This window comes from Otolemur garnettii, unplaced genomic scaffold (genome assembly GCF_000181295.1).
Source record: "Otolemur garnettii isolate 467f Iridium unplaced genomic scaffold, OtoGar3 scaffold00283, whole genome shotgun sequence".
Taxonomy (NCBI): Eukaryota; Metazoa; Chordata; class Mammalia; order Primates; family Galagidae; genus Otolemur; species Otolemur garnettii.
This window is the reverse complement of record NW_003852678.1, coordinates 131,162-151,374: the sequence shown is the minus strand read 5'-3', so window position 1 is coordinate 151,374 and position 20,213 is coordinate 131,162. Positions and strand designations below refer to the sequence as shown.

The following is a 20,213-nucleotide window of genomic DNA, read 5'->3' as shown; positions in this document are numbered from 1 at the left end:
ACTCTTGGGCTTAAGCAATTCTCTTGCCTTAGCCTCACAAGTAGCTGGGACTATAGGCACCCGCCACAATGCCCAGCTATTTTTTTTTTTTTTTTGTAGTTGTCATTGTTGATTTTAGCTGGCCTGGGCGGGATTCGAACCTGTTGGTGTTGATGTATGTGGCCAGTGCCCTACCCACTTAGCTATGGGCACTGCCCTTTTTTCCTTTCCTTTTTTTTTTTTTTTTTGTTTGAGATAGGTCCGTGCTGTCACTGAGGCTGCAGTGCAGAGGCAAGATCATAGCTCACTGCAGTCTATCTTGCATCCGCCTCCTGAAAGTGCTGGGATTAGAGGTGCAAGCCACTGTGCCCAGCCTGATTACCCTTTCAGTATGCCACTGGCTTCATTTGTTGGTATTTCTGTCTGGGATTTTTGCCTCTATATTCATGAGTGAAGCTGATCATTTCCATTTCTTGTTAAGATGGTTTCAAGAAATGAGCTGGGATTACTCCTATTTTTCTAATCTCTATTATAAATTTTGGGGGTAAAATGGATCGTTTCTCCCTTAAATGTTTGGAACAATTTACTACTGAAGACTTTAGAGTTTTCTTTGTAGGAAGGCTTTTGTTAATGGGTTCAACTTCTTTTATTATTCCAAGACTATTCCAAACTTCCACTTCTTTTTGATAAGTTATAATTTAAAAGAAATTTGTCATCACCAATTTCAAGTGGTTATATAGTTGTTCTAAATGTCCTCTTGTGTTTTCTTTTTCTTTTTTTTTTTTTTGAGACACAGCCTCAAGCTATTCCCCCTGGGTAGAGTGCTGTGGCATCACAGCTCACAGCAACCTCCAACTCCTGGGCTCAAGCAAGTCTCCTGCCTCAGCCTTCCAAGTAACTGGGACCACAGGCACCCGCCACAATGCCTGGCTATTTTTTGGTTGCAGCCATCATTGTTGTTTTGGCAGGTCCGGGCTAGATTCGAACCCCCCACCTTGGGTATACATGGCTGGCGCCTTAGTCACTTGAGCCACAGGCACCGAGCCTGCCCTCTTGTGTTTTCATGTCTGCTGTGTCCTGTTTCTTATGGCTTGCATTCGTTATTGCCACAGTTTTTTCCAGAGGTTATCAAGAATAATTATTCATTTCATAAAATCACTTGTTTCGTTGATCATATCTGTTATATTTTTAAAAAAAATTCATTAATGTTTTCCTGTTGTTATTTCCTTTCTTCTACATTTTCTTTTGCAGTTTTTGGCCAGGGCTGGGTTTTGAACCGGCCACCTCCAGCATATGGGCCGGTGCCCTACTCCTTTGAGCCACAGGCGCTGCCCTCTTCTACATTTTCTGACTTTAATTTGCTTTTCTTTTTCTAATTTGTTGAGTCGGATGCTTAGCTCACTGATTTTCATGATTTCTTCATTTGGAATATGCCTGTAAGCCTGTATGTCTTTCTAAGCTGGGTTAGCTGATTACCACAGGCTTTGGTACACAGTATTTCACTGTCATTCAGCTCAAAGTGTCTTTTACCAATGAGATTTCTTCTTTAACTTATGGGTTTATTGAGAAGTGTATTTCTTAACTTGTAAACATATGGGATTTTTTCTCTTTTTTCAAAAGTGGCTGAACTGTATTATCATGATTATCTGTATGATTTTATTCCCTGGAAATGTTGAGACTTGCTTTTTGGCCCAGTTTATGTTAAGTTCTTGTAAATTTTCATTGTGCTCAAAAAGTACCAACCCTGCAGTTGTTTGGTGCAGTGTTCTGGTGTGCTGACTAGGTCAGACTTGTCCTGTGGGTCACACACAGTTGTAAGACCTCCACTGTGACTGTGGACATGCCTGCTTCACTTAATTGTCAACGTGGGCCTTATCTATCTCACGATTAATAACTTTATATCTGTATCTGTATCTACCTATATATGATATATATCTGTGTTACTAGTTGCATATGAATGTAAGATTCTTATGTGTGCATTTTCCTGGTAAATTGAAACTTTTATCATTATGAACTGATCTCTTTTCTCTACTGATGCTTTTTGCCAAAGCCTGGTATTATAGGCACCACGCCTTCTTTTAGCTCATGTTTGCAAAGTAACTTTTTCAATTTTCTTATTTTCAACATGTCTTTACTCTCATTAATTTAACTTAATTAATTAATTAATTAATTTTTGAGATAGAGTTTCATTCTGTGGCCCTGTGTAGAGTGTTGTGATGTCATAGCTCACAGCAATCTCAAACTCTTGGGCTTAAGCAATCCTCTTGCCTCAGTTTTTCTATTTTTAGTAGAGATGGGGTCTTGATCTTGTTAAGTCTGGTCTGGAACTCCTGAGCTCAAGGGATCCACCCACCTTGGCCTCCCAGAGTGCTCGGACTACAGGTGCGAGGCACCATGCCCGGCTATTTTTTTTTTTTCTATTTTTAGTACAGATGGGATCTCACTCTTGCTCAGGCTGGTCTCAAACTCCTGAGCTCAGGCAATCTGCTGCCTCAGTCTCCTGGAGTGCTAGGATTAAAGGCTCGAGCCAGCACTCCTGGCCTGCATTCTCATTTTAAATGTGAATTACAGAAACACAATGTATTAGTCTTATGGTTGACTCTTCTCATCCATTTGCAATCACTACTATGTTTGGGTTTAAATCTACCATTTTACTACGAACTCCCACATACCCCCAGACTCCAACAAATACCGACTTGCAGCCATCCTAGAGTGTAGAGGGGTCCCTTATCATTATTGTGGACATTTGCATTTTCCTGATGTTAAATGTTTCCTCATGTGCTGATTAGACATCAGGTCTTTTGTCTGTTTTTATTATTTATTAACTTTGCAAATCACATCTCTCCTCAGATAGTGGCAGGCTGGCAAGAAGCATGTGAGGTGGATTTGATACTGAAGTTGCCCATTTCAAAACTGGGTTTTTTTTTCCCGCTGATTTTTAAGAGTTTCTCTCTCTCTCTCTCTCCTTCTCTCCCTCTACCTCTCTCTCTCTCTTTCTTTTTTTCTGAGATAGGGTCTCTCTCTATCACATGGGCTATAGTATAGAGGCATCATACAGGTTGCATGGCTGCAACCTCTCAATTCTGGGCTCAAAAGATACTCCTGACTCAGCCTCCTGAGTAGCTGAGACTGCAGGCACCCTCTACAACATCTAGCTAATTTTTCTACATTTTGTAGAGGGTGTGTGTATATGGTGGTGGTGGTGGGGGGGCATCTAGCTCTTGCTCAGGCTGGTCTCAAACTCCTGAGCTCAAGGCATCCTCCCACCTCGGCCTGCCTCCCAGAGTGCCCAGATTATAAATGTGAGCCATTGTGCCTGGCCCATCTTGCCATATTTGATTTATCTTTATTGATGTTTGTATTTCAAAAGTAAACTACAGGCACCTTGACAATTCACCCTGAATCCTGAACACTTTGCATAGCTCTTAAAAATAGGAACAATCAGCTCGGCACCTGTGGCTCAAGCGGCTAAGGCGCCAGCCACATACACCTGAGCTGGCCAGTTCGAATCCAGCCTGGGCCTGCCAAACAATGATGGCTGCAACCAAAAAATAGCCTGGCGTTGTGGTGGGCGCATGTAGTCCCAGCTACTTGGGAGGCTGAGGCAGGAGAATAGCTTGAGCCCAGGAGTTGGAGGTTGCTGTGAGCTGTGATGCTTGAGTCTCTGTCTCAAAAAAAAAAATAGGAACAATCTCCTGTATAAGCAAAACACCCATCATGAGCCCCAGGACGACTCAGCTCTACGTGCCTCCTTTTCTGAACACATGTTCATACGATGTCCTATTCCTACCCTTTGCCATCCATAGTCCCATGATTTCGATGGGTCCCTGAACACGATATCTATTGTGTGTGTGTATTTTTTTAGAGACACCTCCCTAAAGTGTCATGGTGTTATACTCACAGCAACCTCAAATTCTTGGGCTCAAGTAATCTTCTGGTCTCAGCCTCCTGAGTGGAGGCTAGAAGGAAGTATAGAGAATCCTCAAAGAACTCAAATTAGACCTTCCATTTGACCCCACAATCCCATTACTAGGCATCTACCCAGAAGAAAAAAAAAAAAACATTTTATCATAAGGCATTTGCACTAGATTCTTTATCCCACCTCAATTTACAATCTCCAAGATGTGGAAATAACTAAATGCCCACCAACCCAGGAATGGATTAAAAAACTGTGGTCTATGTACCACAGAGTACTATTCAGCCATAATGAAGATGGACACTTTACATCTTTCGTATTAACCTGGGTAGAACTGAAGAATTTCTCTTTAGTAAAGTATTATAAGAATGGAAAAGCAAGTATCCAGCGTACTCAATGCTAATGTGAAGCCAAGAGAAAAACTCAATTCAATTCAAGTTGGGGGGGGGGGAAGAGGGACGAGGGAGGGCAGTGATGTGCTCCCACCTAATGGGCACAGTGTAAGGGTACATGGCACACCTCCTGGGTGCAGGACACAACTACAACAGGGACCTCACCTAACAAATGCAAACATCATAGGGTGGTGCCTGTGGCTCAAAAGGGTAGGGCACCAGTCCCATTATGCTGGAGGTGGCGGGTTCAAACCCAGCCCTGGCAAAAAAAAAAAAAAATGCAAACATCATAACCTAATAGTTTGTGCCCTCATATTAATCTGAAATTTATTTTAAAAAATGGTAGAAAAGAAGCTTAGTAAAAAAAAAAAGAAAAAGATGACAAATTTAAACACTCATAGATCAGTAATTATATTACATGTAAATGAACTAAACGGTCCTGTTGAAAGACCAAGATAATCTGTCTGATTATAAAACAGGGCAGCGCCCATAGCTCAGTGGGTAGGGCACTAGCCACATACATCAAGGCTGACGGGTTTGAACCCAGCCTGGGCCTCCAAACAACAACAATGACAACTACAACAACAAAAAATAGCTGGGCTTTGTGGCAGGCGCCTGTAATCCCAGCTACTTGGGAGGCTGAGAAAAGAGAATGGCTTAAACCCAAGAGTTTGAGGTTGCTGTGAGCTGTGACACCATGGCACTCTACCTAGGGCCACAGCTTGAGACTTTGTCTCAAAAAATAATAATAATAAGGCTCAGTGCCCATAGCACAGTGGTTACAGTGCCAGCCACATACACCAAGGCTGGAGGGTTCAAACCCAGCCCGGGCCAGCTAAGCAACAACGACAACTACAACAGAAAAATAGCCTGGAGTTGTGGCAGGCACCTGTATTCCCAGCTACTTGGGAGACTGAGGCAAGAGAATTGCTTAAGCCCAAGAATTTGAGGTTGCTGTGAGCTGTGACGCTACAGCACTCTACCAAGGGCAACATAGTGAGACTCTGTCTCAAATAATAATAATAATAAATTAAAAACACACACACAGCCTGGCCAGGGTGGCTCACGCCTGTAAACCTAGCAATCTGGGAGGCTGAGACAGGTGGATTGCTGGAGGTGAGGAGTTCAAGACCAGCCTGAGCAAAAGAGAGACCCCCGTCTCTAAAAACTAGCCAGGCTGGCAGCACCTGTGGCTCAGAGGAGTAGGGCGCTGGTCCTATATGCCAGAGGTGGTGGGTTCAAACCCAGCCCCGACCAAAAACTGCAAAAAAAAAAAAAAGAAAGCTAGCCAGGTTTTGTGAGAATACTAATCTGTATTAGTTTGCAGTTCCACCACCAGTGTAAAAGTGTTCCCCTCTCTCCACATCCACACCAGCATCTGCAGCTTTGGGACTTTGTGATGAGGGCTAATCTCACTGGGGTTAGGTCATATGATAGGGTGGTTTTGATTTGCATTTCTCTGATGTAAATCTGCTATCTTTTCAAAGTCTTCTGATTTTCCTAGCTGCTTTACTTTTCATCTCTTGTCTTTTTTGGGTCAACTGCTTTTATTTCTTCCCATTTGTTTCCTTTTGCAGGTCTGGTAGTTGCACTTTTCTTCAATGCTTCCTGACCTATCAGAGGTGACTGGTGCCCTCTGTCTCATTTTTCTTTATATACTGTTGTTGGCTTGTATTTTAATTACATGTTTCCTAAGACCCTTTATTTGTAAATATTTACATTACTATTACATACAGTCATGCTCATTTAGACTCCCACACAAACCTGCCACTTTTTTCTACTGCCTGCTCTCCTCCCCAGAACAGCTCTCACTTCCCTCTAACAGAGGAGGAGACTAAGGGTCAGAGAGGGGAAGGGAACACTCAAGCTCCCACACCTGTGAAGGGTCTGCTCACACTGAGGCCCTGCAGAGGAGGGCCTTCTCTTGTCCCTGGCCTCATATGTGGGTTATCACTTTTGAAGTGCATCCTCTCATGGCAAGCCTGCTACAGGAAACACTCAGTTTTTGTCTGTGTAAAGAATTATTTTAGGTCAACAACGGTATTAATTTCTTCTTGCTGCTATAACAAATTGACACACCTCATGGCTTAAAACCAATTTACTACAGTGCAGCTGTGTAGGCCAAGCTCTCATGGACTGCGCCAGGCTCCAGGGAACAGTCTGTGTCCTGCCTTTTCCATCCAGAGGCCTTCTGCTTCAGGGACAGGGTGTGGCCCCTTTGAATCTCTCTATAACTGGACCCTTCTGCCTTCCTCTTGTGATTGGGGTTAGTGGGCTCCCAGATCATCTAGGACATGGTCCCTATCTCAAAGCCTTAACTTAATCCCAGCTGTGACATTAACTCTGGCTGTGCAGGGTCAAATGTTCCAGGCTGAGGGTGCTGCAGGGTGTCATGCCGGGCAGTGAAACAAGCCTGCAGTTGGGGCTCTTTGAGCATGTCCCTTGGTGAGGTGGGGGAGGCAGTGGCTCAGGGCAGCTCCTCTTCTGATCTACCTCCTGCATCTCTGACAGGTGGGTCTTCAGGGCCGCTGGTGTTGCTCACTGCCCAGGATCCTACCCCCCATGCCCCGGGTGCTGAGCCACCTCCTGGCTTCCTATGCAGCTGCTGGAGTGGCCTTTCCCCCCAGCTCCCTGGGGGAGATGGGCCATTGCTGTTGGATATAAGACCCATCCTTGAGGATGGAGTTGGCTTTGGGGTCCTGACAGAACTTTCTTGAGTGACAGCAAGCGTGTGAGGGGCTGTGGGCAGTGCCCCCCCACCCCCCAGCTATCCTGCAGCCCACCTGATGAGTACCTCGTGGGCTTCATGCGCACAGCCCTGTTGTCCCAGCTTCCCACCTACTCCTTGCATGCCTGGCTCCCAGGGCTGGGGTAGGGCCCCAGAAGGGGTCACCTCCCTCCCACCTGTGTAGGGTGTCAGTGTGAGCAGAACCTAGTTGTAGTGGAATCCTGAGTGTTCCTTCCCCTCTCTGATCCTCAGTGTCTTCCTCTGTCAGAGGGAGGTGAGAGCTGCTCTGGGGGAGGGCAGGCAGCAGTAGGTGCCCCTGGGGTTTCCTCTGGCTCTTGCAGGATAGCCTTTGCCCTAAGGATGGAGAGGCCTGGTGAGGTGGCTCACGCCTATAATCCTAGCACTCTGGGAGGTGGAGGGGAGCAGATCGCCTGAGCTCACAGGTTTGAGACTAGACTGAGCCCGAGCTAGACCTCCGTCTCTAAAAATAGCCGGGCACTGTGGCCAGCACCTGTAGTCCCAGCTACTTGGGAGGCTGAGACAAGACAATTGCTTGAGCCCAAGAGTCTGAGGTTACTGTGAGCTGTGACACCCCAGCACTCTACCGAGGGCGACAAAGTGAGACTCTGTCTCAACAACAACAACAACAACAACAAAGGATGGAGAGGCCCGGAAGTGGGTAGGGGGCTGGGTGAGTGTCACTGAGGTGAAAAGGTGAAGTCTAAGTCCCCAAATCCTGGCTTGCCCTGTGAGTGACTGGAGAAAAGGATGGGGGCGAAGAAACCCACAAAAGCAGGATTTCTTCCCAGGGGGGACAGAAGACCCAGCCCCAAGCTGGGGCAGGGATCCAGGGCCTTCTCTGAGAGGCAGCTTGGAGGGCTCCTCTGAGGTCCCGCGGGGGAACTTCGGCTCCAGCCAGCTCCGCGGGGACTGGCTCTGGCCGGCCGCCTGTCGCAGATGAGTGGGGACGTAGAGGGAGGCCAGAGTCCGATCCCGGAGGACTGCAGCGTTAATTTCAGGGCGCCGGACACGATTTTCCGGCGGGGGGGGGGATGAGGAAGCGTGTACAGGAGACATCTGGGGCCTGGGGGGCTGGACTAGGGGGCTTCCAGTTCCTGGGTGCCACCCGTCCAGCGTGCTGCCGCTGTGCAGTGCTGTCGCCGTGGCAACTGGCGCTGCGCAGGGGGCGGAGGCGCCGGGATCTCTCGCCCTGCGCAGTACCCGGGTCCCGCGGGGGCGCGCGGCCAGGGGGCGCGGGGCGGGGCTTCGGGCCGGGGGTGGTGCCGCGCGGGCAGGCGGAGCTGGAGCGGATCCGAGAGGAGCTGGAGCGGCCTCGGCTGGGCCGGCCCGGCGCGGCGCAGCATCTGCCGGGCGGCGGGGTAGGCGCAGGCCGGGCTGGCGAGACTGGCTGGGCGCGCGTCTGCGTCCGCGGAGTGGGGCCGGGGTCCGGGCGCCGCTGCTGGCTGGGCCTGGGCGACCCCCACCCCAGGGGACGTAGGGGATGTGGGATGGCGTGAGGGGCGCTGGAGGGGTGAGGCCTGGGGCTGCGGGGTGCCGGATACCAGGCCCTGGTGGGGGAGACGAGGAGACGCAACCCGCTGGGAGCGGCTTGGCCCCTACCGACAGCCCACGGGGGAAGGGGCAGTGGTCCTTCCTCTTGCCGTGCCCCTCCACTCATGGACACTGAGGGGATGATTTGTGTTGGGAGACCCTGAGAGCGTGGGGGAGGGGGAGGGCAAGGAAGGGCCTGGAGGCGCCAGAGTCTATGGGTGAGGCCTGAACAGTGGGGCGGGGGTAACAGGGGCCTGGGACCAGATCTCTAGGGAGAGGCCTGGGCAGGGTGTGTGTAGGGGGGTGGCCATGTGGGATTCCAGCTTCCTGGGGCGGGGGCTCTCGGGGGGATGGGATCTGTCCCATCACTAGTGCAGATCCCTCTGCCCGCGTTTGGCGAGTGACTGAGCCATTCAGGGGGCTAGTCATGGGGCAGATGGGGATGAAAGATGGGAGGGCGGGTAAAGGGTTAGAGGTGCAGTGGCTATCTGGCTATTTGGCTTGGCCAGACCCTGAGAAAGGAAATACCCAAGCTGCAGTTGCAGTCAGAGGAAGTCCAGGTGGGACCAGAGCGGCTTCTTGGCTTTGAAGTGTCTATCCAGTGGGTGTGAAAAGGGGTTGATGCTGGTCAGGAGCTGCACCTCTTGGAGGCCAGAAGGTGGGGTATTGCTGAGGATGCCAAGCTCTTCTCTTCGGGAGGTGCCAGAGGTCCCAGGGGGCTAGGGGTCCTGCGTATGGCTGTGGGGTCTCTTAGCAGGCAGGTGTGCAGAGTTTGAGACTTTCCTGGATGGGCAGGGGCTGCAGTGCCACCAGGGGCAGGCCGTGTGCTGGACTGTCATAGGGACATTAAATTTTATGTCTTTGTCTAGACAGGGCTGTAAACGGAGCCCAAGGCCTGGGGTACTGTGGAGGGCTGGGAGGGGTTTGGCTGTGAGTGAGCTTGCCAGTGGCTTTTCAGTGGGTGAGGGCATTCAGGTCTCTGTCATCATCCTGGTGAGTGAGCCCAGGTGTGGGGTCCCACAGTCAGGTGTGGGACTCTGACAAGTTCAGCCATGAAATCAGTGTCAGGTGTATGAGAGAGGTGCAGCGGTGGTGGAAGCTTAGGGGCCATGGGGTGCTTCTTCTTGGGCTGGCTTCTTGAGTTTGTCCAGGAAGGTAGAGGGAAGCCAGTGGCAAGGGCCCACCGGTGCAGAGGAGCAGTGTGGGTGTGCTGGTTCAGAGGGCGATGCAGCCATGACAAGAGAACACTGGCCCAGGGCAATGGGGAGCCATGGTGGGAGCAGGGCAGAGGGAGGTCTGCCTGGCCCAGGAGGAGCGGTTGAGACAGCCTTGGCTGGTAGGAGATGGTGGGGACTGCAAAGATTTGGAGGATTCTCAGTCCTGGTTCAGAAAGCCTGCCCGGAGCCCTGCCTCTAGGGACAGGGTCCCAGGTCTCCTTTGGCACTCACTGAGTGGTGGAAGAGAAGGGGTAGGCCTCGCTGTCTGCCCAGTGCGGTGCCGGCTAGGAGGGAGGATGTCCAGCACCCCACGGAAGTGGACTGGGGCTGGCAGCCCGGGCGTGAGGTCCAGCCGTGAGAGCTGGGAGGGACGGTGGCACAGGCCCAGCAGTGACAAACCACCCGGGCTTCGGGAACGCGCGGCAGGGAGAGAACACTTCCGTTGCGTGTCCTTCCTGGCAGTGGTGGGAACGAGGTCTTAGTCCCGCAGGTGGGGCTGCAGCGCCCCCTGGAGGCCCAGCTCCCCGGCTCCGGGTCTCCTGTTTGCCCATTGGCGGGTGCGTGCGACAGAGGCCTCGGGCGTCCAGCACCCGGACGGCGCCCGCTCAGAAAACACACTGCGGGACTTAGAGGGAGGGCCCCCGCGCGCCTGGCCCTCTGTGTTCCCGAGTCCACCCCTGGACCGCGCCCTGACCCTCTCTCCTCTGGTTTTCCCAGGTTTCGAGCTCCCCAGCGGGGAGCGGTGGCACTCTCTGGGCAGGTGGACAGGCCCAGCGCCGGCCGTGCCGCGCCATGCCCGCGGGCTGAGTGCTGCAGAGCGCCGCCGCGCTCCGGCCGCTGCAGGGCCTCGTCCCGCCTCGCGTGGGGACTGTGCTTGCCCAGGCCGGGGCCCGGGCGGCTGACCATGGTGCTGCCGCCGCCGGACCGGCGCCACGTGTGCCTAACCACGCTGGTGATCATGGGCAGCATGGCTGTAATGGACGCGTACCTGGTGGAGCAGAACCAAGGCCCGCGCAAGATCGGCGTGTGCATCATAGTGCTGGTGGGCGACGTGTGCTTCCTGCTGGTGCTGCGCTACGTGGCCGTGTGGGTCGGTGCGGAGGTGCGCACGGCCAAGCGCGGTTACGCCATGATCCTCTGGTTCCTATACATCTTCGTGCTGGAGATCAAGCTGTACTTCATCTTCCAGAACTACAAGGCGGCGCGACGTGGCGCGGGCGACCCCGTGGCGCGTAAGGCACTGACGCTTTTGCTGTCGGTGTGCGTGCCTGGCCTCTTCCTGCTGCTGGTGGCGCTGGACCGCATGGAGTACGTGCGTACCTTTCGCAAGCGCGAGGACCTGCGTGGCCGCCTTTTCTGGGTGGCACTCGACCTGCTGGACCTGCTGGATATGCAGGCCAACTTGTGGGAGCCGCCGCGCACCGGGCTGCCGCTGTGGGCCGAGGGCCTCACCTTCTTCTACTGCTACATGCTGCTGCTGGTGCTTCCGTGCGTGGCGCTCAGCGAGGTCAGCATGCAGGGCGAGCACATTGCGCCGCAGAAGATGATGCTCTACCCGGTGCTCAGCCTTGCTACTGTCAACGTGGTCGCAGTGCTGGCGCGCGCCGCCAACATGGCGCTCTTCCGAGACAGTCGCGTCTCGGCCATCTTCGTGGGCAAGAATGTGGTGGCTCTTGCCACCAAGGCCTGCACCTTCCTGGAGTACCGCCGCCAGGTTCGCGACTTTCCGCCACCTGCGCTCGCGCTGGAGCTGCAGCCGCCACCCTCGCAGCGCAACTCCGTGCCGCAGCCCCCGCCATTGCACGGCCCACCCGGGCGCCCCCACGGGCCGTCGCCCACGCGTGACGTCTTGGACACGTGACAGGGCCGGAGCGGTTCCGAGGACGACTCTGGGGCGCAGAGACACTGGGTGTGCGGTTTGCATGGGATAGGGTAGGGTCGGGCGCCCCCCGGGGGCAGGTGCGGAGAGTGCCGGTGCGCGCGGTGGCTTCTTCATCTCAGGAATCCCTCGGACCACGGACTCTCAGCCCCGCCCCACCTGCCAGGCAGTTTTTGAGGCCTGGGCACCGGCAGAGCAGAGGTGGTCAGTCCTTGCCTGCTGGGCCGCCGGATTGGCAGGGAGGGCAGTGGGAGCCTCTGGCTCGGAGTTTGGGGCCAAGGAGGCCCCTGTCATTTTAAAGACCTGTGTTTACAGTTTTGTATCAGAGGCTGTACTGCTTTGCCTGTTTCACAATGTGTGTCTTTAACGGCTGGCTTGGATGCGTGAAAGGGAGCTGAGAAGGCGGTATCGGGTATTGGTCTTCGTCCAGTCCCTTCCTAGGACCCTCCTTGGGTGGCCCTCAGAAGCTCCACTCCTCTGGGCTCACTTTTCCCATCTCTAGAGGGACCAGGGCCCAACTCTGCTCTGTTACTCTGGGGGTACCTTGAGCCCCTCTTTCACATGCCATGGGCATCCTGGTCCCATGTCTCCCCCACCTCAAGCCTAGAAGTCCCGCAACCCCCTAGGTTCTCCCTCCCTGCTGGTGGGCTCCTCCAGCCTGGGATCCAAAGCTAGTTGGGATCAAGTGCTGGCTTTGCTTCCTCATTGATGTTGCACGCCCAGGCCGGAGTCCTGGAGCCTGGCCCCCATACCAGCCCGGCTGGCCTTGCCCCAGACACTTGGGCTTGCACTGCCTGACCCAGGTGGCATACCTATTGCCCCCATCTGCAAGGCCCTGCATCTGTGATGTGACCTGGGGCTTCAACAGGCCCAGGAGGGTCAGTAGCCTTTGGGAGGAGGCCGTGAAGATGCAGAAATGCCTGTTGTGATTGGAGATGGTTGTATGTATACACTGCCCATGGTGCACCTGCACTAGAGAGCCCCCACGGTGTGCCACATTGATCTCCATTTCCTGTGTCCCTCTAGCCCACCGGTGGCAAGGTTTTGCTGTAACCACACAGAAGGGTGTGAAACTTGCTGTGTCCTCCCTGAGTACCTCTTCCGAGGACTGTGGCAGTCAAGGGTGTGACTGGAAGAGGTTAGCAGGTGACCGGACCTGAAAAGCCAGGTGTGGCCCCACTCCCATGGCCAGCTTGCTACCACCTGGGGTCTGGCCTTGGAGAGTCACCTGTCTTTCAGGCCACTGCCCTCAGTTGCACAAGGGCTACTTCCCTGGCTATAACCCTGCCTTAATCAAATGTGGCCTGTCCTCTGACCACACCCTCCTCTGTGGACTCCCATAGGAGTCTGTGTGTGGGGTGGGACTGTGTCTGCATTGCGAGTGAGCCACACAGGAAGCCCTGGAGAGACCACAGGTAAGGATAGGGGGACTTTGGGAATCTTGTGGGGATTGGGGCAGGGTCTGACATGTTCTTGCCAATGTGTGGTCTAGGTTAGGGGCCACTGGGTGGAGCCTGAGGCTAGCAGCAATTTTGCAAGTCTTTAGGCAGCAACCCCTAGCCTGCTCTGTAGTCTCCCAGTGAAGACAAGTCTGCAACAGCACTGGCTCTGGGCACTTCACTGGCGAATCCTGTGGAAAAGACGGGGCAGTGTGATGACTGATGGGTGGGGTTGTGGAGGTCCTAGGCCCTTTGCTGCCCCTGCTGTCCTACTTTGGCTTTTCCTGGAGGACCCTTGCTGGTCCATGGGTCTGGGGAACTGTGGGGCAAGCTTTGCCTGGATTGCCCCCATGTTTATGTGTCAGAGGTGGGATGGGTGGCCACCTGGTGAGTAGAGAAGAGGCTAATGGCATGCCGACCCCCAGGCACCCTAGCCTGTATGCTCCCAGCTCTGCCTGGCCTGTTTGGGGGTGTGGCCAGGCTCACTATGCTCCTCAGTGCTGATCAACACCTCCCCCTGTGCCTCCTCACCCTCCCCAGCAGCATCCTGTGGTGGGGATCCAGGTCCCAGCTGTCCGTCTCCTAAGGAGCCAGGGACCCTGCCTCCAGTAGTCCTGACTTGGTTTAATGGCCCCTGCCCTGTGACTGTGTCTCTGAGAACATCCAAACAGACAGTCCCCAAGGCTCATGCCTGCACCCACTGTTACCATGACATTGACCACAGCTGCAGCCACAGGAGGGCTAGAAACCAAAGACCTTTAGCAGGCTCAAGGCCCAGGGCTTCTGTCCTCTGGGGTCTCGCACATTGTATTCCAGCCTGCCCCTCCTCAGCTTCCTGAGGTGGTCTGTAATGGCCAGATGTAGCAGGGAAGCCAGCCAGCCAGTCCCCTGTCCTCTTGCCGAGGCCTCTGTCAGTTCGCAAATCCTGGTGAGTATACACTGGAGCCAATGCACAGCTGAGGTAGGACCATCCCTGAGCATGTGGGAGGCTGATGCCTGGGTACAGACACACTGTGAAGAGGCCAGATGGTCGGCTGTCCTGGGCACATCGGAGTCATCCCAAGAGCCACACACAGGGACCCACAGGGGTCACAGCATGGAGGTGAAGACTGGGTTCACTGCTCCCCAGGGAGGAGTGGTGTGTGGTCTCCCACAAAGGCATCTGGAAGGGCTTGGGAGCTGAGAACAGGGTGGGATGCTGAGCAGGGCCTGACCAGAATGGAGGCTGGTCAGTGATGGAAGCTGGTCACTGGGAAGGCCGTTCTGCAGCTGACTACCCAGAAACTTTGGGCCAGGAAGGGGGCAGCGTTCTGGGGAGGAGAGAAAATGGGCAGTGTAGGTCATGTCCTGGGGAGGGAGTTGTTTTAGGCACTGTGCCCTTCATGACTAGCCCATCTCTCGTCACCAGGGCCCTTTCTGCCCTTGCAGCCCCCTCCCCCTTGCAACATCAGATGCCATCTTCATCATCCTCCAGAGGGTGTGAGAGTCAGTCAGGGTCAGAGAGAAAAGCCCTGTCCCTCCATACATGTGTTCCCTGCTGACACCTGAGAATGGGATTTGCCACCCTAGCTGAGCTGTCCTGGGGAGACACCATATTTCAGATGCATGGGAAGCTCTGACATATCGCCATTTGAGGCTGAACCAAAGCCTCATGTCTCTTGCCCAGACACACCTGAGGCCCCAGGCCCTGCCCTGCTTTAGCTCCCCTGGCACCCAGGAGCTCAGGAGCTTCCCATCCTGCTCTAAGGAAACCCTGGCCTGGTAACCCTCCCACTGTACTCAGCCCCTTAATGTGGAGACCAGACTGTAGCCAGGATGATATTTGTTATCTCGCTTAGTGGAAGTTGGAGGCAAGCTTCTCCAGGGATACTTGGACAGTGCAGCCATGCCTCAGAGGATCCAGGTGCTTTCTACCCTCATTTGCCCTCTTGGTGGGTTGGCAATGTCACTCTGAGTCATCACAAGGGACCATGACAACATCTGGTGTCACATCATCTCACAAATGGAGGAGAGGAGCAGGATCCTCCTGTAATCCCCTCTCTTGGTAGGAGGGTCCTTCCAGGAAGTGCTCAGCATGTGTGCCCTCATATCCCAGAACCTTTTCCAGGTCCCAGGCCCACCCAGAGCCTGTTCCAAGACAATCCCAGTCTCTGTTGCTGGCAATGCGGAAAGAGATAACCATGAGTACTCTCAGGGCACCAGGTGAGCCTGCCGCAATGTCAGGGACTCAGGCAGGATTCCAGAGTCTGAGACCAGGGGCTTCCTTAAAGCACAGTGGGCAGTGGGAGCACTAGTGTGGCTGTGCTTCCTTGTTGGGGGTGGGAGGGCCTGGGGGGTGCTGCACACTCAGCTGACAGGAGCCCACTCTTCCTCTGACGTTACCCAGGGTTCTCTGATGTGGCACGAAAAATGCTCAGCTGCTTGGTCTAGTTTGCCTTCTGCCGAGCTGCAAGCTGCTGGTTGCTTTTGATCATGCATAAGCCATCGTTGTGACCATCTAATCATGCCAGCACATGTTTCGACCCCCAGACAAAGCAATGTCCAATTAAACCCTCACAGAGGCCACCCAGCTCCAGTGCTGTGTCATCCACCCTGTGTTCATTTCTCTTCTAGGTGATTCCCGTAGCAAAGCCCAAGCCTGGGGAAGTTGTACTGCTGCTCTGCCTAGGGTTGGCCTGGTTGAAGCCCCATCTACTCTCCTTCTCTGAGCAGAGAGGGACCAGCTATGTTCCCCCATTTCCCTAAGTAGTGAGGAGAGGCTGGGTCAGGCCCAACTTCACCTGCTGTATCTATGTCACAGACATGAGATGGACCACTCAGAGAACATTTGAACTTCTGACCCTTCATCTTCCATTCTGGAGCATACTCACATTTTCTGTAGGAAAATAGCCTTATAATAATAAAAATCCAATTTAGTGAAATTGAAGTCACTCATCTTAATATGTAAAGCTTCATGTTATCAGTTTCATTTTGTGCTGTGAAATAATGGAGACATACTAACTGATGACCCCTGATGAAAAAGCCAGCCATAATAGTCATTGCTAAGTTTGGCTCTGCTGACTACTTCTGTCTTTGCAAGAGCCCTGCTTGCTAATGCACCAGCCTGGGGGCGGGGGGCGGGCAGGAGGCCACAAAGCAGTTGCAATTAAATTTCAACATGAATTTTGGAGGGTGCATTCAAACCATATAGCAGGTGTTGCTGGATCAAGGACTCCATATACCTGTCACCCAAACCAATCAATGGAGAAGTGGATAAGAGTTCAACAATTTCACTTTTATTTACAAAAAGCCAGAAATCTGGAGAATAGCAAGTATACCTCCTCAAAGAGCTGTTCTGCCTCCTGTTCCCCCTTTGTTACTTTTATATTCTCATAGTAAACATCAGCAATGTTACTACTCATCATAGTATACTTAAACAGAGTCCTCATAGGTTACAGGTTACACAGTATATTTCCATCTTAAAGTGGTTACATCTTCAAAACCTTTTTACTCTAGATTAAGTTTATAGCTAGTCAATACTTTTGCTGGATGCATAGAGTGGCCTGGGTCCTTGACCAGTACCATGGAGTTCAGTCCCCCAACTTCTCTACGACAGCAGGCCTTGGAATTGAATAAGCAATCTCCAAATGTTGGCACATAGGCTCATCCCGCCTTGTTAGGGCATGACCTGCAATGCCCTGCAGGAAATGGCTGTTCAGGTAAACAGTGGCTGGAAACGGGGACTAGGATGCTGGTGGTGCTTAAACAGTGCAGGTGTTCATCCCTCACTTGTGGCTGTCAGGGACCCAGGTCCTTCTATTGTTGCCCTGGTGTAGGTCGTATTCTGGAGAGCTGCTCTATCCAGGTCTCAGCCTTAGCAGATAGTGGGCTGCACAGGTTGAAAGGGGACATGAGGCACATGCTTACACCCTGCTGTCCAGAACTTACTTAGATACTTGGTGTGCTGAGATGCCACGGAGTCCAGCAAAAGGGGTTTGTGTTTTGGGTGCACATGTGCCCAGGTGAATTCTTGTTATTAGATTTTTCACAGTGTTTCCCCCAAACCTTACCCTGATTTACATTCTACCAGCAGCATGGGAGAGTCCTACTGCTGAGCTTCCTCTGATGCCTGGCATTGGTAGACTTGCCCGTTTCCCCCCTAGACAGAGCCGAAGCACTGCCCACTTGCTTTAATTGTCATTTCCTTGATTATCTGTGACTTTAGGGGACATTCATTGCTCCTCTTCTGTGAACTTCATGTTTGGATTCCATTTTTCTACTAGATTGTTTCTTTCTTAATGACTTAGAGCAGTTCTGTCTATGTAATGCCCACAATTTTCTTTTCTGGGAGTCAATCTCAGTTGTAAAGAAAGGAGGGGCCATCATTCATGGGACAAAACTGGGTGCATTTTTAAACATATTTAGTTCCTTAATTTATTGTTTTTCATAATGTAATAAACACTTGCAAACTCACCACCCAAAACAAAAGCCAGGATTGTGAAAATAGCCTGCAGTGATTGGGGCTCACCCACTTACTGAGACCCTGGCACTCTGAACTCCAGAGTGCCATTCATTAGTGCTCCTCTTTGCATGATTTTATTGACTCTATATGGATTCCTGGAGGGTCTATTTTTCATTTTAGTTGTTTTTGACTTTATGAAAGGGTGTCATGCTATATATAATCCAGGCTTCTGTGAGGTTTTTTTCCTTATATTTTATTCAGATTCATTCATACTGTTGTGCATTTTGGTTTGTTCATGCCCAGTGCCAATTACTAATTTCTGTTTGCATATTCCACATTTTGCAATCTTGCTCCTGTCAATGGATATTTGGGTAGCTTCCAGATTTTTGCCAGTGTGAACAGTGCTGCTATCAATACTCTTTTTTTTTTTTTTTGTTTGCAGTTTTTTGTCCAGGGCTGGGTTTGAACCTGCCACCTCTGGCATATGGAGCCAGTGCCCTATTGCTTGAGCCACAGGCACCGCCCTATCAATATTCTTAACTGCCAGTGTGATGGTATTAGAAGTGAGTGTGGGCCCGTGATGGGACTCCCTTGCCTATAAGAAGGTGAACAGCACTGAGCTTCCACTCCCGCCCTTCAATGATGTAGAGAGAAGCTAGAGGGTGGCTCTCACCAAGGACCCAACCATACTGGCACCATGACATTGGACTTCCCCAGCCCTCACAGCTGTGAGAAGTGAATGTCGGCTGTTTATATATACACACATCTATATCTATATCTCACTCTGTCACCCTGGGGACATCATAATGTCCCCATTATGCTGTGCTGTGGCATCATAATTCACAGCAACCTCAAACTCCTGGGCTCCATGATCCTCCTGCCTCAGCTGCTTGAGTAGCTGGGACTATAGGTACCAGACACGACATCAGGCTAATTTTTCTGTTTTTAGTAGAGATGGGGTCTTGCTCTTGCTCAGGCTCGTCTCGAGCTCCTGAGCTCAAGCTATTCACCCACCGCAGCCTCCCAGAGTGCTGGGATTATAGGTGTGAGTCACCACACCTGACTGAAATTCCTTCCCTTATTTAAGGCTGAGTAATATTCCATTGTGTGGATGAAACACACACCAGTGAGTTTTTGCTTCTATGCTTAACCATAAATTTTGTCACCAAGTGTAAAGTCACACAGCACTTCGACCCTCCTCCCTGGGATTTTTTTCTTTCTTTCATTTACAAAAGGTAGGCCATGTTTTTTAGAATCACAGAGCTTGACTGGCTCAGTGTGACTCAAGACCACAAAGAAACCATTTCTCCTTTACTCATTCTGAGTCCTAGGGCGAGACCCAGACTGGTAGGAGTGCTGCCTGGGGCCCATTCACAGGTCTACATGTTTCTCAGTGTGGGCAATCTGTGACTGGCCAGGTAGGTCACCACCAGCAGGTCATGATATTGCTGTTGAGCACAGTCTCGAAGTCACCAGGAGCTATTTGGGTGCTTGGTTAACCCGGCTCATCAAGAAGCACCCACAGCCCTGTCAGCCAACACCTTTCCAGATAGTACCTCCTCTGCCTACTGCAACACTGTGCTGAAGGCGTCCTGGATGGGAGTTGGTGCCCCTCCTTCTTGCTGCAAGTCACTTGAGAGTCCAATCATGGGGTTGGGGCTAAAATAGGTCTTTATGATCAACTCCAATGCGCTCTGTGTGGTGACATGTGTATTTCACCGTCAGACGTGAACAGTGCTCCCACGGTCCTCCTAAGAGTACCCATTAAAGTGCTGACATAGGCTTTGATGCTCATTCGGCTGTTCTGGAGACTTGTGTCCACAGTGAGGTGAATGGGGTTGGCCCCTCCCAGCTGTAGTACTCATGGATCAGATGAACAGAGTGTTCTGTGAATCAAGGCCTGTAGTGTGCCAGCCCAGGATGAGCTCATTTGGAGAGACTTTTTTTGTGCAATTCATACATGTTTTTAGCAAATTCCATGTCAACAGCCACTTCATCTTCTGGGCACTGAAAAGCAATTGGTGGCCTCCACTGAGTGCTTGTCAACAGTTCCCAGCAGGGTTCAGGTGACACGGGCAGCTCTTTCATTTCATCACTCATAGCTGTCCACGATGGAGGCTGAAATGACTGGGTGCAGTGTGACCATGTGACCACCTGGGAAAGGGCCTGGGAGGGTTGGACAGTCGGCAAAGGCATCAGCGTCTGTGCTGGGTCTTGTGCTGATGCAGGGGTCTGGCCTGGAGCTGTGGTTGCAGCCACTGCTTCACGTCTGAAGATGAGGCCGGAGCCACAGTGGGTGCTGGAGCTAGTGTTGGTACTGGGGCTGGAGCCACTGCTGGGCCTGGGGCAGGAGTGACAGGAGGATCACCTGCTGTTACTGCCTGGCGACCATCTGTCATGAAGCTCCTGCCTGGGATTTAGCTGCACTAACCACGCCTCTCTCACAACTTACTGTTGCTTAGCTGTTCAGTTTACTTCAAAGGTGGGAGAGCTCAAAGTAGGGTATTTCAGGTTATTGGTGGGTTTAAAGATTCTTTGATTTGTAATTGGTTAAAGAAATGATGCTTTGGCTTGAGTGTTTAAAAATAAGATGGGGGCTCTGTGCCTATGACTCAAGTGGCTAAGGCGCCATACACATACACCTGAGCTGGCGTTTTCAAATCCAGCCCGG

At 52.1% G+C, this 20,213-nt stretch overlaps 1 protein-coding gene and 1 pseudogene across 1 annotated transcript; one reads left to right on the top strand and one right to left on the bottom strand.

Annotated features, from left to right (window-relative positions):
• The first annotated feature begins 10,687 nt into the window (after positions 1 to 10,687).
• On the top strand, positions 10,688 to 11,709 carry TMEM121 (transmembrane protein 121). The gene has a single exon (XM_003803158.3). The coding sequence runs from the start codon at positions 10,688 to 10,690 to the stop codon at positions 11,642 to 11,644; it is 957 nt and encodes a 318-aa protein (XP_003803206.1). The 3' UTR covers positions 11,645 to 11,709.
• A 7,212-nt stretch (positions 11,710 to 18,921) lies between these two features.
• Positions 18,922 to 19,941, bottom strand: LOC100948275 (annotated as a pseudogene).
• Positions 19,942 to 20,213: the final 272 nt, after the last annotated feature.

What these genes read in the sequence shown, in the direction of transcription:
- TMEM121 (XM_003803158.3), top strand. Translation starts at nt 10,688, where the DNA reads ATGGTGCTGCCGCCGCCGGACCGGCGCCACGTGTGCCTAACCACGCTG.